The sequence below is a fragment of the Manis javanica genome, chromosome 2 (assembly GCF_040802235.1).
Source record: "Manis javanica isolate MJ-LG chromosome 2, MJ_LKY, whole genome shotgun sequence".
Taxonomy (NCBI): Eukaryota; Metazoa; Chordata; class Mammalia; order Pholidota; family Manidae; genus Manis; species Manis javanica.
The window spans coordinates 309,804-329,548 of NC_133157.1; the positions used below are offsets into that span (position 1 = coordinate 309,804).

Sequence of the window (19,745 nt, forward strand, 5' to 3'; positions counted from 1 at the left end):
TTTCTGTGTGCACACTGCTGAGGCCCGCAATTAGCTCCTGCTGCTTGATCTCTTAGTGCAAATTTCTGCCCCATAGCAATGTCTGACGTGCCTCAGGCTAAACCTTGCTGTCTGTCCATCTGTTTCTTTTTTCCTGTCCTTCAGTGTCCAGTTTACTGCACCTACTAGCATTTTTAAAAACCTCCTTAAAGCCCTATTTCTTTTAAATTATTTTTATAGTTCTTCTCCAAGGGTAACACTAAGCAGTCAGCCTACACTAACACATGTCACCTGAAGAAAACGCCCTGACAAGAGTGACCCACTCATGGCTGCCCCCGCTGACCTCACTTATAAATCTGTGGACTACAAACTCCACCTCAATGATTCTATTTCTGGTACAAATGGCCTTTGTCTTTCAAGAAATTTAAAGAAAACCAGTCTTTCTTTTTTAACTTTTCAGGTGCTTTTCATTAATTCCTGGGGTAAGTGCTTTGCTCCTGGGTTTAGAACTCCCTTTAGGGTCAGTATGATGGGAAATCCTATTAGCTTTTATTCACCTGAAAATGTTGTATTTTACAAGTACTATCTGAGGAATGCTTTAATGGGATGTAGCATTCTGGGTTAACAATTTTTGGTATTTTTTTTCTTTGAGCACAAGAAAAATATCCTCCACTACCCCGCGGTTGCCCCCATTCAGGTGGGAAACTGGGGATATTCCAGGGTGTGGGCCTGCTCACGACGTGCTCTCCTCCGGCTGCCATTACGGTTTTTCCCTTCTATTTTCCACATTTTAACCGTGATGTGTTTAGGTGTGGTGTTCTCTGTACTTACCCAGCTCAGGGTTTGCTGACTTTCTTGGATGTGTAGATAGTTTAACAACAAATCTGGGAAATTTATGACCAGTTTTTCTTCAATATCCTTTTTTCTACCAGGTTTTCTTTCTGGGACTCCAATGACACATTGGACAGTTTGGTGTTGCCCTATCATGTGTTTCCAGACTCAACAGTGTCTGCGACAAGAATTTTATTCTGGGATCCTTCCTTCTGCATCCAGTCTGCCGCCAGATCCATCTGATGCCCCCAGACCACCAGCTCTCCTCCAACCCTATGGGGTTTGTCCTACGGGGACTGACCTCTTAGAGCTCCTGGGACAAGGTTGGGAAATGGAGCCCTAGCAGACAGCCGGGTAAATGCAGAACTCACCCATCCATCATAATGCAGAGGATTAATAACAGCTATCTATAAATATTTATAGAAAAATTAAAGGTTGGGGAGGATTAAAGAAACCTCCTCCCAAAGCCACAAATATGAAAATACAGCAAATGCATCAAATCCTGAAAGAGCAACAGGAAAGTAGACTGTGGCAGAATGCCTACATGTGGGGATACCAGCAGACTTCAAGGAAAAGGGTCAAGTACCAAAGCCGCGATCTGGAGGGACCCAAGCCCTTCCCCCACCCCAGCTCACCTGCGGGAGGAAGAGAAAAGGAGCAGGGAGAACGTGGAGGCCCGGGACTGCTCAACACCCAGTGGGAGCACAAACCTACACTACATGGTGCCCTGGAGATCAGTGGGGCGGGAAAGCTAACACGGGCAGAATACCTGGAGACACTGAGATTCCAGTCACTTCAGGGGAACAGGGACCCACAACTGGCCACTCTGGGAAAAAAGAAAGGCGGACACGCTGAGAGACTTCTGAACAGTGAGAGGGCTGCTAAAGGGGCAAGGATCGCACAGAGCTTGCTGCTCAGGAGAAAGGACAGGTGGACAAAATTGTCTGGGTGCACTCTGCCCAGCAGGTTGGGAACTTTCAGGAGCTTCAGGCACCCCATCCCCCTGGCTGGCTACGGGGCTTCATCATGGGCCAGCACCAACTTGCAAACCAGCTGCCCCTGCCATTGCGCCAGGCCAGCCAGAGGGCAGCCCCACCTACGGCAGCTACAAGTGCATAGCATAGAGGCTTCTCCCTGTGCCCTCAGCCCACTGGCCCTGGCAGTGGAGACAGGCACTGCAGCTAGGAAGCAGCAAAGACCTCTTTCCTCCCGACAGGCACCAACACCACTTGCCTGCAACCCCTGCCACTGCTCCAGGGGCTGAGCAGCTCGAAAGAATAGAGCTTCTGGGCACTAAAGGATGTGACCTACAAATATGAAATGTCAAAGGAACCTGGTTCAAACCAAAATCCCACGAACATCAGAAAGAGAGCCAAGTTAAACTGAACTCATCAACTTTCCTGAAAGAGAATTCAAAATAAAAATCATAAACATGCTCACAGAGCTACAGAAAAACATTCAACAACTCAGGGAGGAATTCAGGAATGAGTTACAAATGTTTAAGAATATGGTATCTGAAATGAAACATACAATGGAGGGATTTAAAAGCAGATTAGATGAAGTAGAGGAGACAGTAAATGAAATAGAAATTAGAGAAGAAGAATGCAAAGAAGCTGAGGCACAGAGAGAAAAAAGGATCTCTAGAAATGAAAGAATACTGAGAGAACTGTGTGACCAATCCAAACCGAACAATATTCGCATTACAGGGGTGCCAGAAGAAGAGAGAGAAAAAGGGATAGAAAGTGTCATTGAGGAGGTAATCGCTGAAAACTTCCCCAGTCTGGGGAAGGAGATAGTCTCTCAGGACATGGAGGTGCACAGATCTCCCAACACAAGGGACCCAAGGAAGACAACACCAAGACATGTAATAATTAAAATGGCAAAGATCAAGGATAAATGCAGAGTATTAAAAGCAGCCAGAGAGAAAAATAGGATCACATACAAATGAAAACCCATTAGGCTATCATCAGACTTCTCAGCAGAAACCTTACAGGCCAGAAGGGAGTGGCATGATCTATTTAATGCCATGAAGCAGAAGGGCCTCGAACCAAGATTACTCTACCCGGCAAGATTATCATTTAAATTTGAAGGAGGGATTGAACAATTTCCAGATAAGCAAAAGGTGAGAGGTTTTACCTCCCACAAACCATCTCAAGAGTGTATTTTGGAGGGACCCCTATAGATGGAGGTGTTCCTAAGGCTGAATAGCTGTCACCAGAGAAAATAAAACCAAAGTAAAGCAAGTAGACCAATTAATCACTAAGCAGATGCAAAATCAAATCAACCACCCCCAAAGGGAGTCAAGGGATAGACAAAGAGTACATAATATGATACCTAAGATATAAATAATGGAGGAGGAAGAAAAAGGAGGGGGAAAAAAAAAGAACCTTTAGATTGTGTCTGTAATAGCATATGAAGTGAGATAAATTAGACTGTTAGATAGTAAAGAACTTACCCTTGAACCTTTGGTAACCACAAATCTAAAGCCTGCAGTGGCCATAAGTACATACCTATCAATAATCACCCTAAATGTAAATGGTCTGAATGCACCAATCAAAAAACATACAGTCAGAAGGGTATCATGTTTAGTACACAGGGTGTGGGGGATCACGGGATCATAGGGAGAAGGGTGTAGCACAGAGAAGGCACATAGTGGATCTCTGGCATCTTGCTGCACTGATGGACAGTGACTGCACTAGGGTATGGGTGGAGACTTGTTATATGTGAAATTTAGTAACCACATTGTTTTTTCATGTGAAACCTTCATAAGAGTGTATATCAATTATACCTTAATAAAAAAAAAAAAAAAAAACAGTCACTGAATGGATAAAAAAACAAGACGTCTATATGCTGCCTACAGAGACTCACTTCAAACCCAAAGACAAACACAGACTAAAAGTGAAGGGATGGAGAAAGATATTTCATGCAACTAATAGGAAGAAAAAAGCAGAGTTGCAGTAGTTGTATCAGACAAAACAGACTTCAAAACAAAAAAAAGAACAAGAGACAAAGAAGGAAACTACATATTGATAAAGCGTTCAGGAATAACAAGAGGAAATAACCATTATGAATATCTTTGCACATAACACAGGAACACTTACATATGTGAAACAAATACTAACAGAATTAAGGGGGGAAACAGAATGCAATGCATTTATTTTAGGAGATTTCAACACACCACTCACTCCAACGGACAGATCAACCAGACAGAAAATATGTAAAGGTGACAGAGGCACTGAAAAACATATTAGAACTGAAGGACCTAACAGACATCTACAGAACACTCCACCCAAAAGCAGCAGGATACACATTCGTCTCAAGTGCACATGAACATTTTCAAGAACAGACCATATACTAGGCCACAAAAAGAGCCTCAGTATATTCAAAAAGATTGAAATTGTACCAACCAGCTTCTCAGACCACAAAGGTATGAAACTAGAAATAAATTACACAAAGAAAACAAAAAAGCCCACAAACACATGGAGGCTTAACAACATGCTTGTAAATAATCAATGGACCAATGACCAAATAAAAACAGAGATCAAGCTATATATGGAGACAAATGACAACAATAACTCAACATCACAAAATCTGTGGGATGCAGCTAAGGCCATGCTAAGAGGGACGTATACTGCAATACAGGCCTACCTCAGGAAAGAAGAACAATCCCATATGAACAGTCTAAACTCACAATTAACGAAACCAGAAAAAGAAAAACAAATGAGGCCCAAAGTCAGTAGAAGGAGGGACATAATAAAGATTAAAGCAGAAATACATAAAATTGAGAAGAATAAAACAATAGAAAAAAATCGATGAAAAGCAGGAGCTGGTTCTTCGAGAAAATAAACAAACAGATAAACCCCTAGCCAGACTCATCAAGAAAAAAAGAGTCTACATACATAAACAGAATCAGAAATGAGAAAGGAAAATTCGCTATGGACACCACAGAAATATAAAGAATTATTAGAGATTATGAAAAATTATATGCTAACAAACCTGGAAGAAATGGACACCTTTCTAGAAAAATACAACCTTCCAAGGCTGACCCAGGAAGAAAGAGAAAATCTGAACAGACCAATTACCAGCAAAAAAATTGAACTAATCAAAAAACTACCTAAGAAAAAAATTCCTGGTCCAGATGGCTTTACTGTGAATTTTATCAAACATTTAGTGAAGACCTAATACCCATCCTCCCAAAAGTTCTCCAAAAAATAGAAGAGGAGGGAATACTTCCAAACTCATTCTATGTGGTCAGCATCGCTCTAATACCAAAACCAGACAAAGACACCACAAAAAAAGAAAATTATAGACCAATATCCCTAATGAACACAGATGCAAAAATACTCAACAAAATATTAGCAAACTGAATTAAAAAATACATCAAAAAGGTCATCTACCATGATCAAGCAGAATTTATTCCAAGGATGCAAGGATTACACAAAATTTGAAAATCCATCAACATCATACACCACATCAACAAAAAGCCAAAAACCACTGAAAAAGCACTTGACAAAATTCAACATCCATTCATGATAAAAACTCTCAACAAAATGGGTAGAGAGGGCAAGTAACTCAACATAATAAAGGCCGTATATGACAAACCCACAGCCAACAGCATTCCTAACAGTGAGAAGCTGAAAGCTTTTCCTTTAATATCACGAACAAGATGCCCACTCTCCCCACTTTTATTCAACATAGTTCTTGAGGTCCTAGCCACGGCAATCAGACAACACAAAGAAATAAAAGGCATCCAGATTAGTAAGGAAGAAGTTAAACTGTCAATGTGTGCAGATGACATGACATTGTACATAAAACCTGAAAAAATCCACCCCAAAACTACTAGAACTACTAACTGAATTCAGCGAATTCAAAATTACAAAATTAATACACAGAAATCTGCTGCATTCCTATACACTAATGATGAACTAGCAGAAACAGAAATCAAGAAAACAATTTCATTCACAATTGCATCAAAAAAGAATAAAGTACCTAGGAAAAAACCTAACCAAGGAAGTGAAAGACCTATACCCTGAAAACTACAAGACACTCACGAGAGAAATCAAAGAAGAGACCAATAAATGGATAGGAAGAATTAATATTGTCAAAATGACCATCCTGCCTAAAGCAATCTATAGATTCAATGCAATTCCTATCAAAATATCAACAGCATTCTTCCACGAACTACAACAAATACTTCTAAAATTCATATGGAACTGCAAAAGACCCCAAATAGCCAAAGCAATCCTGAGAAAGAAGAATAAAGCTGGGGGTACTATGCTCGCCAACTTCAAGTTCTACTACAAAGCCACAGTAATCAAGACAATTTGGTACCAGAACAGACCCATAAACCAATGGAACAGAATAGAGAGTCCAGATAATAACCCAAACATATTCGGTCAATTAATATATGATAAAGGAGCCATGGACACACAATGGGGAAATGACAGCCTCTTCAACAGCTGGTGTTGGCAAAACTGGACAGTTACACGTAAGAGAATGAAACTGGATCACTGTCTAGCCCCACAGACAAAAGTAAATTCAAAATGGATCAAAGACCTGAATGTAAGTCATGAAACCATAAAACTCTTAGAAAAAAAACAGAGGCAAAAATCTCTTGGACGCAAACATGAGCAACTTCGTTATGAACATATCTCCCCAGGCAAGGGAAACAAAAGCAAAGATGAACAAGTGGGACTATATCAAGCTGAAAAGCTTCTGTACAGCAAAGGACATCATCAATAGAACAAAATGGCATCCTACAGTATGGGAGAATATATTCATAAATGACATATCCGATAAAGGGTTGACATCCAAAATATATAAAGAGCTCACGCACCTCAACAAACAAAAAGCAAATAATCCAATTAAAAAAATGGGCAGAGGATCTGAACAGACACTTCTCCAAAGAAGAATTTCAGATGGCCAACAGGCACATAAAAAGATGCTCCACATCGCTAATCATCAGAGAAATGCAAATTAAACCCACAGTGAGATATCACCTCACCCCAGTAAGGATGGCCACCATCCAAAAGACAAACAACAACAAATGTTGGCAAGGATGTGGAGAAAGGGGAACCCTCCTACACTGCTGGTGGGAATGTAAATTAGTTCAACCATTGTGGAAAGCAGTATGGAGGTTCCTCAAAAAAGTCAAAATAGAAATACTGTTTGACCCAGGAATTCCACTCCTGGGAATTTACCCTAAGAATGCAGCAGCCCAGTTTGAAAAAGACATATGCACCCCTATGTTTATCGCAGCACTATTTACAATAGCCAGGAAATGGAAGCAACCTAAGTGTCCATCAGTAGATGAATGGATAAAGAAGAGGTGGTACATATACACAATAGAATATCATTCAGCCATAAGAAGAAAACAGATCCTACCATTTGCAACAACATGGATGGAGCTAGAGGGTATTATGCCCAGTAAAATAAGCCAGGTGGAAAAAGACAAGTATCAAATGATTTCACTCATCTGTGGAATTTAAGAACAAAGAAAACTGAAGGAACAAAATAGCAGCAGAATCACAAAACCCAAGAATGGACTAACAGTTACCAAAGGGAAAGGGACTGGGGATGATGGGTGGGAAGGGAGGGACAAGGGGGGAAAAGGGGCATTATGATTAGCAGACATAATAGAGGCGGCACAGGGTGGGCCGTCCAACACAGAGAAGACAAGCAGTGTTTCTACAGCATCTTACTACGCTGATGGACAGTGACTGTAATGGATTTGTGGGGGGGACTTGATGATGCAGGAGTCTAATAACCATAATGTCACTCATGTAATTGCAGATCAATGATACTAAAATAAAAAATACATAATTAAAAAAAAAAAAGACATATGCACCCCTATGTTTATCGCAGCACTATTTACCATAGCCTAGATACGGAAGCAACCTAAGTGCCCATCAGTAAATGGATGGATAAAGAAGATGTGGTACATACACACAATGAAATACTATTCAGCCATAAGAAAAAACAGATCCTACCATTTGCAACAAGGATGGAGCTAGAGGGTATTATGCTCAGTGAAATAAGCCAGGCAGAAAAAGACAAGTACCACATGATTTTCCTCATTTGAGGAGTCTAACAACAAAGCAAAAGTGCAGGAACAAAACAGCAGCAAACTCACAGACTCCAAGAAGGGACTAGTGGTTACCAAAGGGGAGAGGTGGGGGGAGGTGGGGGGAGGGAGGAGAAGGGAATTCAGGGGTATTATGATTGATACACATGGTGTCAGGGGGTCATGGGGAAGACAGCGGAGCACAGAGAAGGCAAGTAGTGACTCTGGCATCTTACTACACTGATGGACAGTGATTCAATTGGGAATGGGAGGCTTGATAACATGAGTGAATGTAGTAACCACAATGTTTTTCATGTGAAAACTTCATAAGTGTGTATATCGATGATACCTTAATAAAAAAAATGTTTTTAATACTAATAAATTAAAGGTTTCCAGATCTCAAAACCCACCAAAAACCAAAGGACTAAGTATAAGCTTGAAAAGCATCCATATGTGACTAACCACATAGGAAAAATGTTCACTTTAAGGAAAGCAAACTAAAGTAGTAAATGACAACCACTTCTGCATATCAAAATGCCAAAATTAAAATATATTTTAAAATGTGCTGACAGAAGGGAGCCCACATTCCTGGGCACAGCCCAGCTACCAAAGGCATCGAGAGGCACCAGAAGCCATTGAAATGATTATATATTTTGATCTAGCAATTCTGCACCCAGAAATCTGTCCTAAAGAAATCACCATGTGCAGATTAAGAAAATGTTTGTTGAAGCATGTGTACAATAAAAATTGAAAATAACATTAAATATTAAACAAGCAAATCTAACTAAAAATGATATAGTTAGATCATGAAATAAGATGCAGCCACTTGAAGTAATATTGTAGAATAAGATGTAATGACAGAAAACCATGAGAATTTAATTGGACAGGAAAGAAGTTGACTGATGAACTAGGAACAGTATGCGATCACTTTTCCATTGGAAAAATGTGTACTAATGTACAACTCGCCACTTTACTGTGGTGGTATGCACATAACATAAAATTTCCCATTTTAACCATTTTTCAGTTTCCAATCGGTGCCATTAATTACATTCTCAATTTGTGCAATCTTCCCCACTGCCTACTCCCAAAACTTCCTGTCTCCGAACAGAAACCCAGGACCCCTTAAGCAATGGCCCCCCCAGTCCCAGCCCCTGGGGCTCTCGCATCCACTTTCAGTCTCTGAATTTGCCTGTTCTGGGTCCTTGCACTGTGGAGTCCTCGGCACTGTCCGGCTAACGTCTCACCTCCCGCAAAGCTCTCCCACTGTTCAGGCTGAGCACTGCCCACTGGCACAGTGCAGTGTGTTCACCCACCCGTCCACCGGGGGACACCTGGGCTGTTCCCTCCGCCAGGCCGCTGAGAGCAGTGCTGGGTGTGCAGGTCTTTCTGCGTCCAGCCTGCGGGCCTCCAGGTCCCACCTGGGAGCGCAAGGGCCAGCCGCACAGTGACTTCACTGTTTGAGGGACCGCCCAACTGTTTCCACAGTAGCCACGTCATTTTACATCCCACCAGCAGTACAAGGGCTCTCATTTCTCATTTCCGCCAACACTTACTTTCCACCTCTTAGATAACTGTCCTCAGGATGTGAGGTGGCATTTCACTGTAGTTTTGATTTTTGTTTCCCTGATGACTCATATCTTTCCATGTGCTACTGGCCATTTGTGTATCTTCTTTGGAGAAATGTCTACTCAAACTTTCTGCCCCTTTGTGAACTGGTTTGGACTTCTGCTGCTGAGTGATAGGGGTCTTCATATATTCTGGACAGTAATCTCCTATCAGATACAGGATTTATGAATATGTCATGAATAGCCCCATGAATATGTGGGGTTTTGCTCTCTTGGAAATGTCCCTCAGTACATAAAAGTGCTTAATTAGATGGAGTTTAATTTATCTATTTTTCTTTTATTATCTATACCTTTGGTGCCATATTCAAGAAATCACTGCCAAAGCCAGTGTTGTGGAGATTTTCCTCTGTGTTCTTCTATGAGTTTTATGTTTTAGCCCTTAATTTCAAGTCTTTGATCCATTTTCAGTTAGGTCTTGAATGCAGTGTGCAGTGTGCAGTCAGGGCCCAAACTCTGCTCTGCGGGTGGTCTCCAGCGTTTGCAGCACCATCTGTTGAAAGACCGTCCCTTCTCCCTGCTGAGTGGGCTGGGCTTCCTTTCCGACGGTCACCTGATACACAAGCGGGTTTATTTCTGGCGCTCTGTTCTCTCCACGGCCCTTATGCCAAGACCGCGTTCTTAGATTACTGTAGTTCTATGGTGAGTCTTTAAGTCAGGAAGTGTGAGGCCTCCAGCTTTGTTCTTCAGAATGGTTTTGGTTGTTCCAGGTTCCTTGAGATTCTGTATCAATTTTGGGATGGGTCTTTCGGCATCTTGTGAAGAACAGTGCTGGAGTCTGACAGCCAGGGGACGGACTGTGGCCACTCTGTGTAGCACTGACATCACGACAACACTGAGTCTTCCAGTCATGAACGTGGGTCTTTCCACTTCTGATCTTCTTTGCTTTCTTTCAGGAAGGTTTCCTATTTTTCAGTGCACTTTTGCCTCCTTGGTTAAGATTATTCCTAAGGTTTTTTTCTGATACTACTGCAAATGAATTCTTTTCTTAATTTCCTTTTTGGATAGTTCACCAAGAGCACAGAAACACAGCGGCTATCTCTGTACTGGTCTTATATCTTACAAGTTTCCTGGATGCATTTGTTAATTTTAACAATTTTTATGGAATCCTTAGGGTTTTTACATATAGGATCATCTCATCTGGGTACAGATTGGCTTACATCTTCCCTTCCTCTCTGGACGCCTTTTTCTTCTCATTTGCCTACATGCTCCAGAAGGAAGACAGACAAGGAGTGCATCCCAAGTAAAGGAGGCTAAAGACTCCGCCCGACAGTCGCCGCCCTCGCTGCCTGCCTGCTGTCTGTACGACAGAGCTGGGGCTCACCATCTCCTACACATGAGCCAGGAATCAAGGAGGGAGAACAGACTGGGCCAACGACCGGGTGGTGTCTAATGGGTCACTGGTTCTTGACGACGCTCCCACACAGACTGGCCCCGTTGTCTCTGAGACATGTCTAGAGAAACAGGAATACGACCGGGCAGCAAGCATACCTTGGGATCCACAAGGGCCCCGGCCTTGATGAGGTACTTCACGGCATCCAAGTGGTTGTTTTCTGCTGCCTCCATCAGTGGGGTCCTCTGGTCTTCGGAACAGGTGTCGATATTCGCTCCCGCCTAGTGAAACAAGGGACAGTTCAGGTATGTGGACAACTGCTGCAGCAGCCCCACCTGGTGAGGAAACGGCTGTGGGCTGCAGACACCTGAAAACGGAGCGCTCTCCCTAGGTGTGACCTTTGCTATGGACCAGCAACTTCTAAGTCTTCGGAAAGCCAATTCAAAGACATGATCACTGTACTAAATCAAACCTTTGTTTAAGAGGAGCATTTTCACTTCTAAATAGTCTGATAAAAAATGTATACAGCACATTTCCACAACACCCTTAGAAATGAGAAAGAAGGTGGTAACTTCCTAAAACGGGCGAAGAAGCAGTACAGAGGGGGCCACTCGGAGGCAGGCGGCGGCCTGGCCTGCAGCGTCTGCAGGGCACCCCGACTCAGCAGCCCCCTCCACCAGCTATTTTACCACTTGCCAAAATAAACAGAACAAAAACTAACTTCAATTGTCTATATTTTGAAGCAATTTCCAATTTTTCCAATAAAGCATGGAAAAGGAATGAGCTAGCAGGTGTAAGCGGGTGAATCTCTGTCTGTCTAGGAAGCCCCACCTATAAAATGGGTGTGTGCAAAAAAGCCGAGTCAGCTGCTTGGTAGCTGGCGATTCCCCACAGTGGGTGAAACAGTCGAGCTGCTTGGACTGATGTACAGAGAACTAGTGTTTAGTTTACCAAATAAATGTTTACCATGGAAAAGTATGAAAAGAGTATTGCTCTCACTACAAGCAATTACAAAACAAAAGTAGTCGACTGAGTAAGGAATTTTTAAGCAGCCCTAGGATGGGGCTGTGGAAGCCAGGGGGCCAAGCTGTCCGTGAGCTCCTGGAGTCAAGCCTCCCAACTCACAGGAGCAGAGCCACTGGCCCGGAGCTGGGAAGAGGTCAAAGAGGCTGGCGCACCAAGGCAGGGAACAGGGGCAGGGGATCTCCAGCCCACAAAAATCCAAAGCCACAGTCAGGCAGCCCAATCCGGGGGAGAGAATTCCACAGCAGCTCATTTCAATATATAAAATAAAACACACACAAGATAAGGTGCAGAGTGAGGGGCGGCGAGCACGGGGTCGAGTCTGCACTCTGGCCTGTGGGCAGAGCAAGAAGCGCCCTCCTCAGGTAGAGGCCAGGTGCCACCTGCAAACTGAGCACACGCACTTGGCGATGCCCCTCGACCCCTGAAACACTCAGTGAAAGAACAAAGGGGGCTTGGGAGCCGACGTGCCGGGCAGTCCCCCCAAGAGGGCCAGAGCCTGCGAGGGCAAGACGGGACTGACGACTGAGGGCAGAGCCAAAGGCCAGGGCTGGGGACTTGGGGTGCAGGTCTGAGTGAGCCGCAACCCCAGCTGGCCAGTGCCGAGCTCCAGCACGAGCACCGAGACCCTCACAGGGACCCTGACAGCCAGGACCCACACCAGGAAGGGGCTCATCCCCCGGAAGGGGGCAGGGACACGGAGAGCCTGCGTCAAGAGGTCTCTGAGAATCTTAAGACCAAGGGAGGAGACAGCACTGAACCGGCATCCGCACATGACTGGGAGGATTTCCACCTTGCGTGCACACTGTGCAGGGCCACGGGCCTCCAAGGGAATAGTGCGAGTGCCCCAGGGTGGACTGACTGGTGGCCCAGGCAGCAGTCCTGAGGGCTAGGACGAGAGCACAAAGCCAGAGCTTTTCCCGGGGAGGGCACGTGGGGCTGGTTGCTAAGCCTCCCAGAAACAGCAGCCTTGGACTCAGGCAAACTAGCAATGAACCTTGTCTCATCTCCTTCCTGGGAAATCTCAGGAAAGCTGCTTGGGTTCTGGGGGAAGAAAAATGCACAAAATCAGAGGCCCTCAAGCCCAGGAACCTTCAGCCTGGATCATCAAATCCAACACGAGGCTGAGAATCTAATTTGAAGTGAAACCAAACTGGTTACGCTTTCAGGCATTGGACAGACACCATGCAGAGTCGAGAAGAATGCCTACATAGAAAGGGTTGGCTTTGCAAAATACTTTATCTTGCAAGAGCTTAAGACTCATGAGACACTGCAAAAGAGAACACAGGGCTCCTGCCCCTCACCCAGCCCCAGGGCAGCATCTCATAGCCGCAGCCCAAGGGCGGGCAGACAGGTCACCCAGCCCATGTCCACTGAACCCACGAGGCTTTTGTTCTTTTCCTGAAAGAAGGTGGGCACCAAGAAACTCATGCTCAGTGACTCAATTAGTTTTGTGACTTTTAAAGGCAGACAAACTGAAGCCACATGTTGGGAGATGCTCCCCCAGTGGTCAAATGACAGAGCAGCCTGGAGAAGAGAGGACATTTTCTGGGTAGCAAGAGCAGAGCTCCGTGCTGGCCTGGTGGAAGCGGGTTCCCTTTGCCATTGCTTATTAACCAGAATATCTATGTTTTCAGAACTTTTCTGTATGCAACACACACACACACACACACTTAAAAAAAAATTTTCTTTTTCAAAGAGAAAACAGGTCAAAGGAGTTTCAAAGGAGTGACAAGGAGTCAGACAATGAAGTGAAGCAATCAAAAACCAGTCTCAAGCCAGCAGAAGCCAGCCACGACCTTCCCATGCACAGTCCCATCACACATGGGGTGACCCCCAAACCCACCCTGGACCTTGTGGGGCCCTGCTCTCTGTTCCGACCTCCCTCCCACCTTGCCCCCCGTCCTGCAACAACTGCACAGTGCGCTGGCCATCACGGCCCACTCTCCATGCCTGCTCCCAGTGAGAGGGGACAGGCCCACACCTGCTCAGGCCATCTGTCCTCTGGAGCCCCGCAGAGCACAGCTGCCCTGGCCACTCTCCTCAGACCCCAGCGTCCCCATGGCCAGCCCTTGGCCTCCCCACTCCTGCTCCATCCATTCAGATGCTCTGACCAGAACTGTTACCAAGAACTGACACCTGTTCTCCCTGGCACTGGCCTCCAGGGAGCCTCACTAGCCTCCAAGGCTCCCTCCGCAGAAACCGGTCAGTCTCAAAACTGGGCGAGTAGCACCTGCATGTTAGAATCACTGAGCCACCTTGGAGGTGAGAAAGTATATGACTCCAAGCGACTGTGGAGAGAAGATAAATGAGACAAGGCAAAAATCGACCCAACAGAAGGCAACAAAAAAAAGTGAAAAAATATTTGTTTAAAAGGCTGAAAATCAGAATTATAAGACATCAGAAAAGAACTTACACATCATAAATTACAATAACCATTAAATAGAATAAAGGTTCCTTTTAAAACATCAAGATGGTCAGGCAGCTTCTCAAATCTAGTGAGGTGCTATTTGAAGAGATGTGGCTACAACCGGGGCTCTCCAGCCCGAGCCGAAGCTGAGAAGGGTCTGGCAAGGACACAATGGGGATCGCCATGTACAGCGACAGGCACACCTGCTCTGAAACACAGATGGGGGCTCAGCTCAACACATCCTGGCCTGTCACACAGCTGCTGCATTGCCCAGCACAGGCCAAAGTAAAGGATGAGGGAAATATTCCAGGCTAAAGGCGACTGGAGGGCAGAGCGCGGTGCAGCGCAGGGTGAGCCCGCCAGCCTAAGCACAGGAGCAGGGTCCTCTGCGAGCAGTGACGTCTGGGGCCCCAACGGATGTGCCGCCCAAGGATCACCAGGCAGTACAACCACTGGCTGACGAGGCTCACCAAGCAACAACTCCATCAGCATTTAGCACTTTGATGTGAACACACAGAAGTCATTGGAAATTTAAGAAAAGCCTTTAAACTGAAAAACAGTAAATCACATGATGCAAAAGTGCAGCATTAAACTTCAAAGTGAATGTCACAGTGTCTTCAGAGAGACAGGAAGTGGGATGGGCACAGAGCGAACTCCGGGGGCAAGAAGGACTTGGGTCCCAGCATGTGGCGGCGTGGACAGAAGTCCCCAGAGGCGGGGCAGGGCAGAGACAGGACACAGGAACGGGAAGCCAGGGAATGAGTTCCCGAGGCCCAACACGTGAACAGCAGGCCCCAGAGGACATAAGTGGGGACAGGTGGGGAGACAGCACCACAAGTCTCCAGGGTGTAGGGCAGGAGTGTCCATGTTGAAAGGCCATCCAACGGATGAAGAAGGACTGGGCTGCACCAACGTGGCATTTTGGAGCAGTCAGTGCAAGGGAATCTGAGGCACCAAAGACAGAGAACAGGTCACAGGAAGGATCAGATGCCAGGAAACAGGGCCAACAGAGGACCAAGGGAAATGACACCCCCAAGAGGGTTGGGGTGAGCGCACTAGAGGTGCTGGGCAGCTCATGTGTCTGCACACGTAGACAGGTGCACAGCCCTAAGAAGCTTAGGAAGAGCCAGCAGAAGGTGCAGAGATGGCAGCCGTGAGCAGCCACAATGTGGCTGGTTTAGGAAGCAGCCTCAGGACCACACAATGAAGTCCAGACAGTGAGTGTGCCGAGCAGGCAAGGAGCCACACCCAGAAGACAGGGAGAAGGGAGTGTGTGCTGCCCGGGTTCAACCCTCCGGAGGGCATCAACAGACAGCGCTGAACACTGAAAACATGAAAACAAAAACAGTTAATCAGGAATAACGTAAGCAGCACACAGTTTCAAGCGCAGTGGTGGCCGCCAAGAAGCGGCTGCAAGGCCGACAGCCATGCGCCAGGCCCAGCCACACACTGCAGCCTCCTAGCACAGACGACTTTTTAGCTCTCAGAACCATGAATCGTTACTTTGCTCTGATAAACACCAGGCAGGGCATGGAGAGCTGCCCAACCTGAATCAGCATGTGGCAGACGTCCACGTGGCCTGCCTCGGCAGCGGCGTGCAGGGGCGAGCGCTTGCCCTGGTGCTCCATCTTGAAGTTGGGGTCGATCCCATCAACTGCGAACAGAGAGGGTTTGACAGTCACATCAGAAGCAGTGCCACATCCGGCACAATGGACAGCCACAAAGGCTGCAGAGATGCACGGGCAGACAACCCGGCCCAACAGCCACGAGGGGGCCACGCACCCTACATCCCTGTGGGCAGACCAGGCCCCAGTTACACTCATAAGATTCAAAAGGAAGCCCTGTTCCACATGAACTTTGAAGATGGGCCTGCAGTCAGACACCCCCTCACCCGGAGCTGCTCCTCTCTGCTCTAATGGGGCTCCAGAGATCTCTCTGGGGGCTTCCTGTGCTCCTGTGTGCTCCCAGCTGGGTGCAGGGGCAGAGCCCCAGGCAGGCCTACAGGGAAGGGCGGCCTGCTGAGCACTGGCCCCCAGCCTGCAGCGGACACTCAGCCAAGGGAGCAGCCGGGGCAGAGAGGCAGCCTCAGCCCCACACGGACTCTACTAGGAGCAATCACAACTGCCATAATGGGCCACGCTGAAGAAAACTTTTAAACACACTGTTAAGCTTTCTTCTTGATTTACTGTTAAGTAAAGGGATTTTTCATCACCCTTTTCAACCCAGAGAAATCAAACCTAAGGCTGTGGGCTCAGAATCAAATCACTGTCCCTTCTGCACCACGAGCCAAAGCTGAGAAGGGTCTGACAAGGGGACGTCTGGGTATCACAATGCACAGCAAAGGGGCACCTCCCCTAAAGCAGAGACTCAGCCTGCACGCCCAGGCCTGGCACACAGCCGCTGTGTCTCCCAGCACAGACACGACACCCTCTGGTGCCTGTACAGCATGGGGGGCCCCAGCTCACGAACCTCACTTTTTAAAAATCTGCATTTGTCCTTACTAACCATACACCTAACTTCTTGTTTAAAATAAGAAATTCATAGCGAGTATCTGTACTACTGTGGATAACTTAACATGAGCATCATCAACAGGCTCAGCACGACCGGACAACCTACTTGCCCCACTCTGAGAAATCAGAGCCAGATGGACCAGCTGAGACAGGCGCCACAGCGGGCGGTGAACGGCCCGCTCGGGCCTGGCCAGGGCACTCACCCAGCATGAGGAGCACCTTCTGCAGCTCCCCCTGCCTGGCGGAGAAGTACAGCTGCTTCGGGTGGAAGCGGAGCTTCTTGGGTCTGCAGGGAAGCACAGGACAGCCGTGACCACCGCCTGCCCGGGCCGCAGGCTCGCCCAGCACATGCGGCACTCGCCACTGGCACACATGCGGCGGCCTGGGAAGGCCTGGGTGAGGTCCACCTGCCGGCTCCTCAAGGTCAAGGGCACCAAACCCAGCAGGCTCGAGGCATCTCACACTAAAGACAAAATGGCCGGTGTCCTCTTCCTCACAACACAGAATGGTTCCTGGGGCTTCTGTTCCCACTGACCACAGAACCATCTCTTTGTACCCTGAGGTCAGGGCAGGCCTTGAGGCAGCATGGCCACCCACCTCCACCCAGAGGCTCCCAGTGCAGAGCCAGAGACGGGGCTGAGACAGAGGAGAGGGGCTGGGGGCCCTCAGGAATGTGCCCCAGCACCAGGACTTCCCCTGAGGAAGGGGAGCGGGACACTGGCCCCTCCAGGAGAGGAGTCAGGCTGTTCAGCTTCCCTGAGGAGGGAGGGGCCACAGTGTCCCCAGGGAGAGGCTGCCTGCCTGCTCAAGGGTCAGACACCAGGCCCTCCTGAGGCCCCAAGGGGGTACCCCAGTGCACAGGGGCTGGCAGGTAAGCCCGAGGGCGACACAATCCAACTGTTCATTTCACAGACGAGGAATTGGCCAGCAATGTTTGTGCAAATGCCCTGCAGTCAATGCCACTGGCCAACGGTGTCCAGAGGAAATGTTTACACAAATCTCACAACTGTCCTTGCTTAGGACTTCCAGTGTCACCTTTCCCTCTCAGTATGATGGACAATGACTTGCAATAACTCCCCAAAGGAGTGTGAAAAAATATGATTTATCCTGACGGATGTTGACGAAAATGTTGAGAAACACTGCAGTGAGTTCCTAAGTCATGACCCCACAGGGACGCCCTCTGACCCCACTGGGATCAGCAGGGGCGCAGACACCTGTAAAGTATGAGCTTGGCATGTGCAGGCAGTGTAGGGGACTTAAGGACACACATGAGCAAATGACGCAGCATCGACTCAGGTTGCTTTGGAGGAGGCCCAGGAGTGGAGGAACATCTGAGGAAAAGGAACGGCAGGTGTACAGGCAAGGGAGTCGGGGCCCAAGCCGCGTCTGCAAACACAGCCGGTTCTTACTTTTCCGAGTCCAGGGCGATCAGGGCGCTTTCCAAGGTCTCCTTCCCGGGTCCCTGGGAAAGGCCAGGGGCCGGCTTCACCAGCCCAGCTGGCCCTGTGGGATCAAAGCCCTCGGGCACCTGGGGGGCCATGCCCTGCGGCTTGTCGTCCTCTGAGAGCAGTGGTCCAGCAGCACTTCAGGGAGAAGGAGATAAATGGAGTTCTGAGTTTCAGGGACACGAGCAACCCCCTTACGGAGAGCAGGCACAGCATGAACACGATGTACTCCCTCACCCACAGCTCTTCTGAGGGTGGAATGGCTTCCAATGTGCTTACTCAGTCCCCGGACAAGAGACTGGATTCAATATCAGATTCCCACAGAAATAGCATGAGGGTGACTGTCCCAGAGCTCCCAGGGCCTGAGGTCAGATCTGCTTTGTGAATGAGCTTCAAGTGAATTATCAAGTCCACTGCCCTCCTCAAGAGCGGGAAATCCACTAGAGTTTTGATTCAAAGCACATCAAACTTGTAGGTTAACATGAATAATAAGGAAAAGGATGATGGAGCCAATACTTCCTATTACCACCTCCCAATATGTCTAAATTTTGTGTTCCTTTTAAATTACCTTCTGCAAAGTTTCAGCTTTGTCTGTGTTGGTGGTTCACCTATTAAGTGTCCTTTCCTGGTCAGTTTATGAGTTTTCTTGGTCTTGAGAGGCCCTTCTGTCACTTTATTTTCTAGCTGGACGCTACTGGTAGGGAGCACGATACCACTGGCCTCTGATTATTGGTCTGCTTTCTCACTCACTCCTTTTGGCCCTAAGAGTTTTTCAGCTGTTTCTACCAGATTCTTTTAGGTATCTGTTACCAACCTTTCTCTTTTACATGACGATTCGGTGTTGAGCTACAGCCTGTGAGACGTAATGCACTAACCGCAGGCTGCAGTGGCTGACACTACGATTCACGCTGTCATGCAGGCACACACACACACACACACGTACACAGATGTGCACACGCAGACGGCTGCTGTGGGGGCCTTGTGCTCCAAGCACAGCCTCCGCAGCACCACATCCGTGAGGACGAGACACAGGCTCACAACATACCTGTGAGCCTGCAGACCACACTAAGCACGCCAGAGTGTCCTACACACCAGAACTCAGCAAGGACGACGGCCGAGAGCCTCCGGGACATGGCAGCGAGAGCTGCACCAAGGCTCACCTGGATGCATACCTGCCCGTGGTGGTGTCGGCCCTGCCCTCCACTGTGGAGCTCTTCTCCTGCCCAGGCGCCAGCATGACAGTGGACGTCGTGTCCGCTTTTGCGATGGTCACCTCTCTGGCCTTGGAGGCCTCCTCCCCACAGTGGGGACAGTAGCTGGCATTATTGACTCGAGAGGCACAGTCCTTGTGGAAACGGTGAGAGATGCTGCTCTCGGGCTGACACTCCATGAAGTTACCCTAAATGGGAAGATGAGAAATCACCTCTTAAACTTGGGGCTAATGTGCAGGGAAGTGACCGAGGCACCAGGGTCAGTGAGCCCAGCACATGGGGCAGGAAGCCCAGGACCAGTCGGAGCTGCCAATTACA

General features: G+C 47.4%; 1 protein-coding gene across 15 annotated transcripts in view; it reads right to left on the reverse strand.

Moving 5' to 3' along the window:
- EHMT1 (euchromatic histone lysine methyltransferase 1) overlaps positions 1 to 19,745 on the reverse strand; it is a 143,612-nt gene that overhangs the window by 30,200 nt on the left and 93,667 nt on the right. For 9 of the 15 annotated variants that reach the window (XM_037007474.2, XM_037007473.2, XM_037007472.2 and 6 more), the window contains 5 exons: positions 19,377 to 19,615; positions 18,181 to 18,354; positions 16,975 to 17,234; positions 15,809 to 15,915; positions 10,987 to 11,109 (listed from right to left, as the gene is read on the reverse strand). In XM_037007474.2, the coding sequence (XP_036863369.1) occupies positions 10,987 to 11,109; positions 15,809 to 15,915; positions 16,975 to 17,234; positions 18,181 to 18,354; positions 19,377 to 19,615 (903 nt within the window). The remainder of the gene's footprint in view (positions 1 to 10,986; positions 11,110 to 15,808; positions 15,916 to 16,974; positions 17,235 to 18,180; positions 18,355 to 19,376; positions 19,616 to 19,745) is intronic. The other 6 variants (XM_037007478.2, XM_037007482.2, XM_037007476.2 and 3 more) reach the window with 3 other exon arrangements.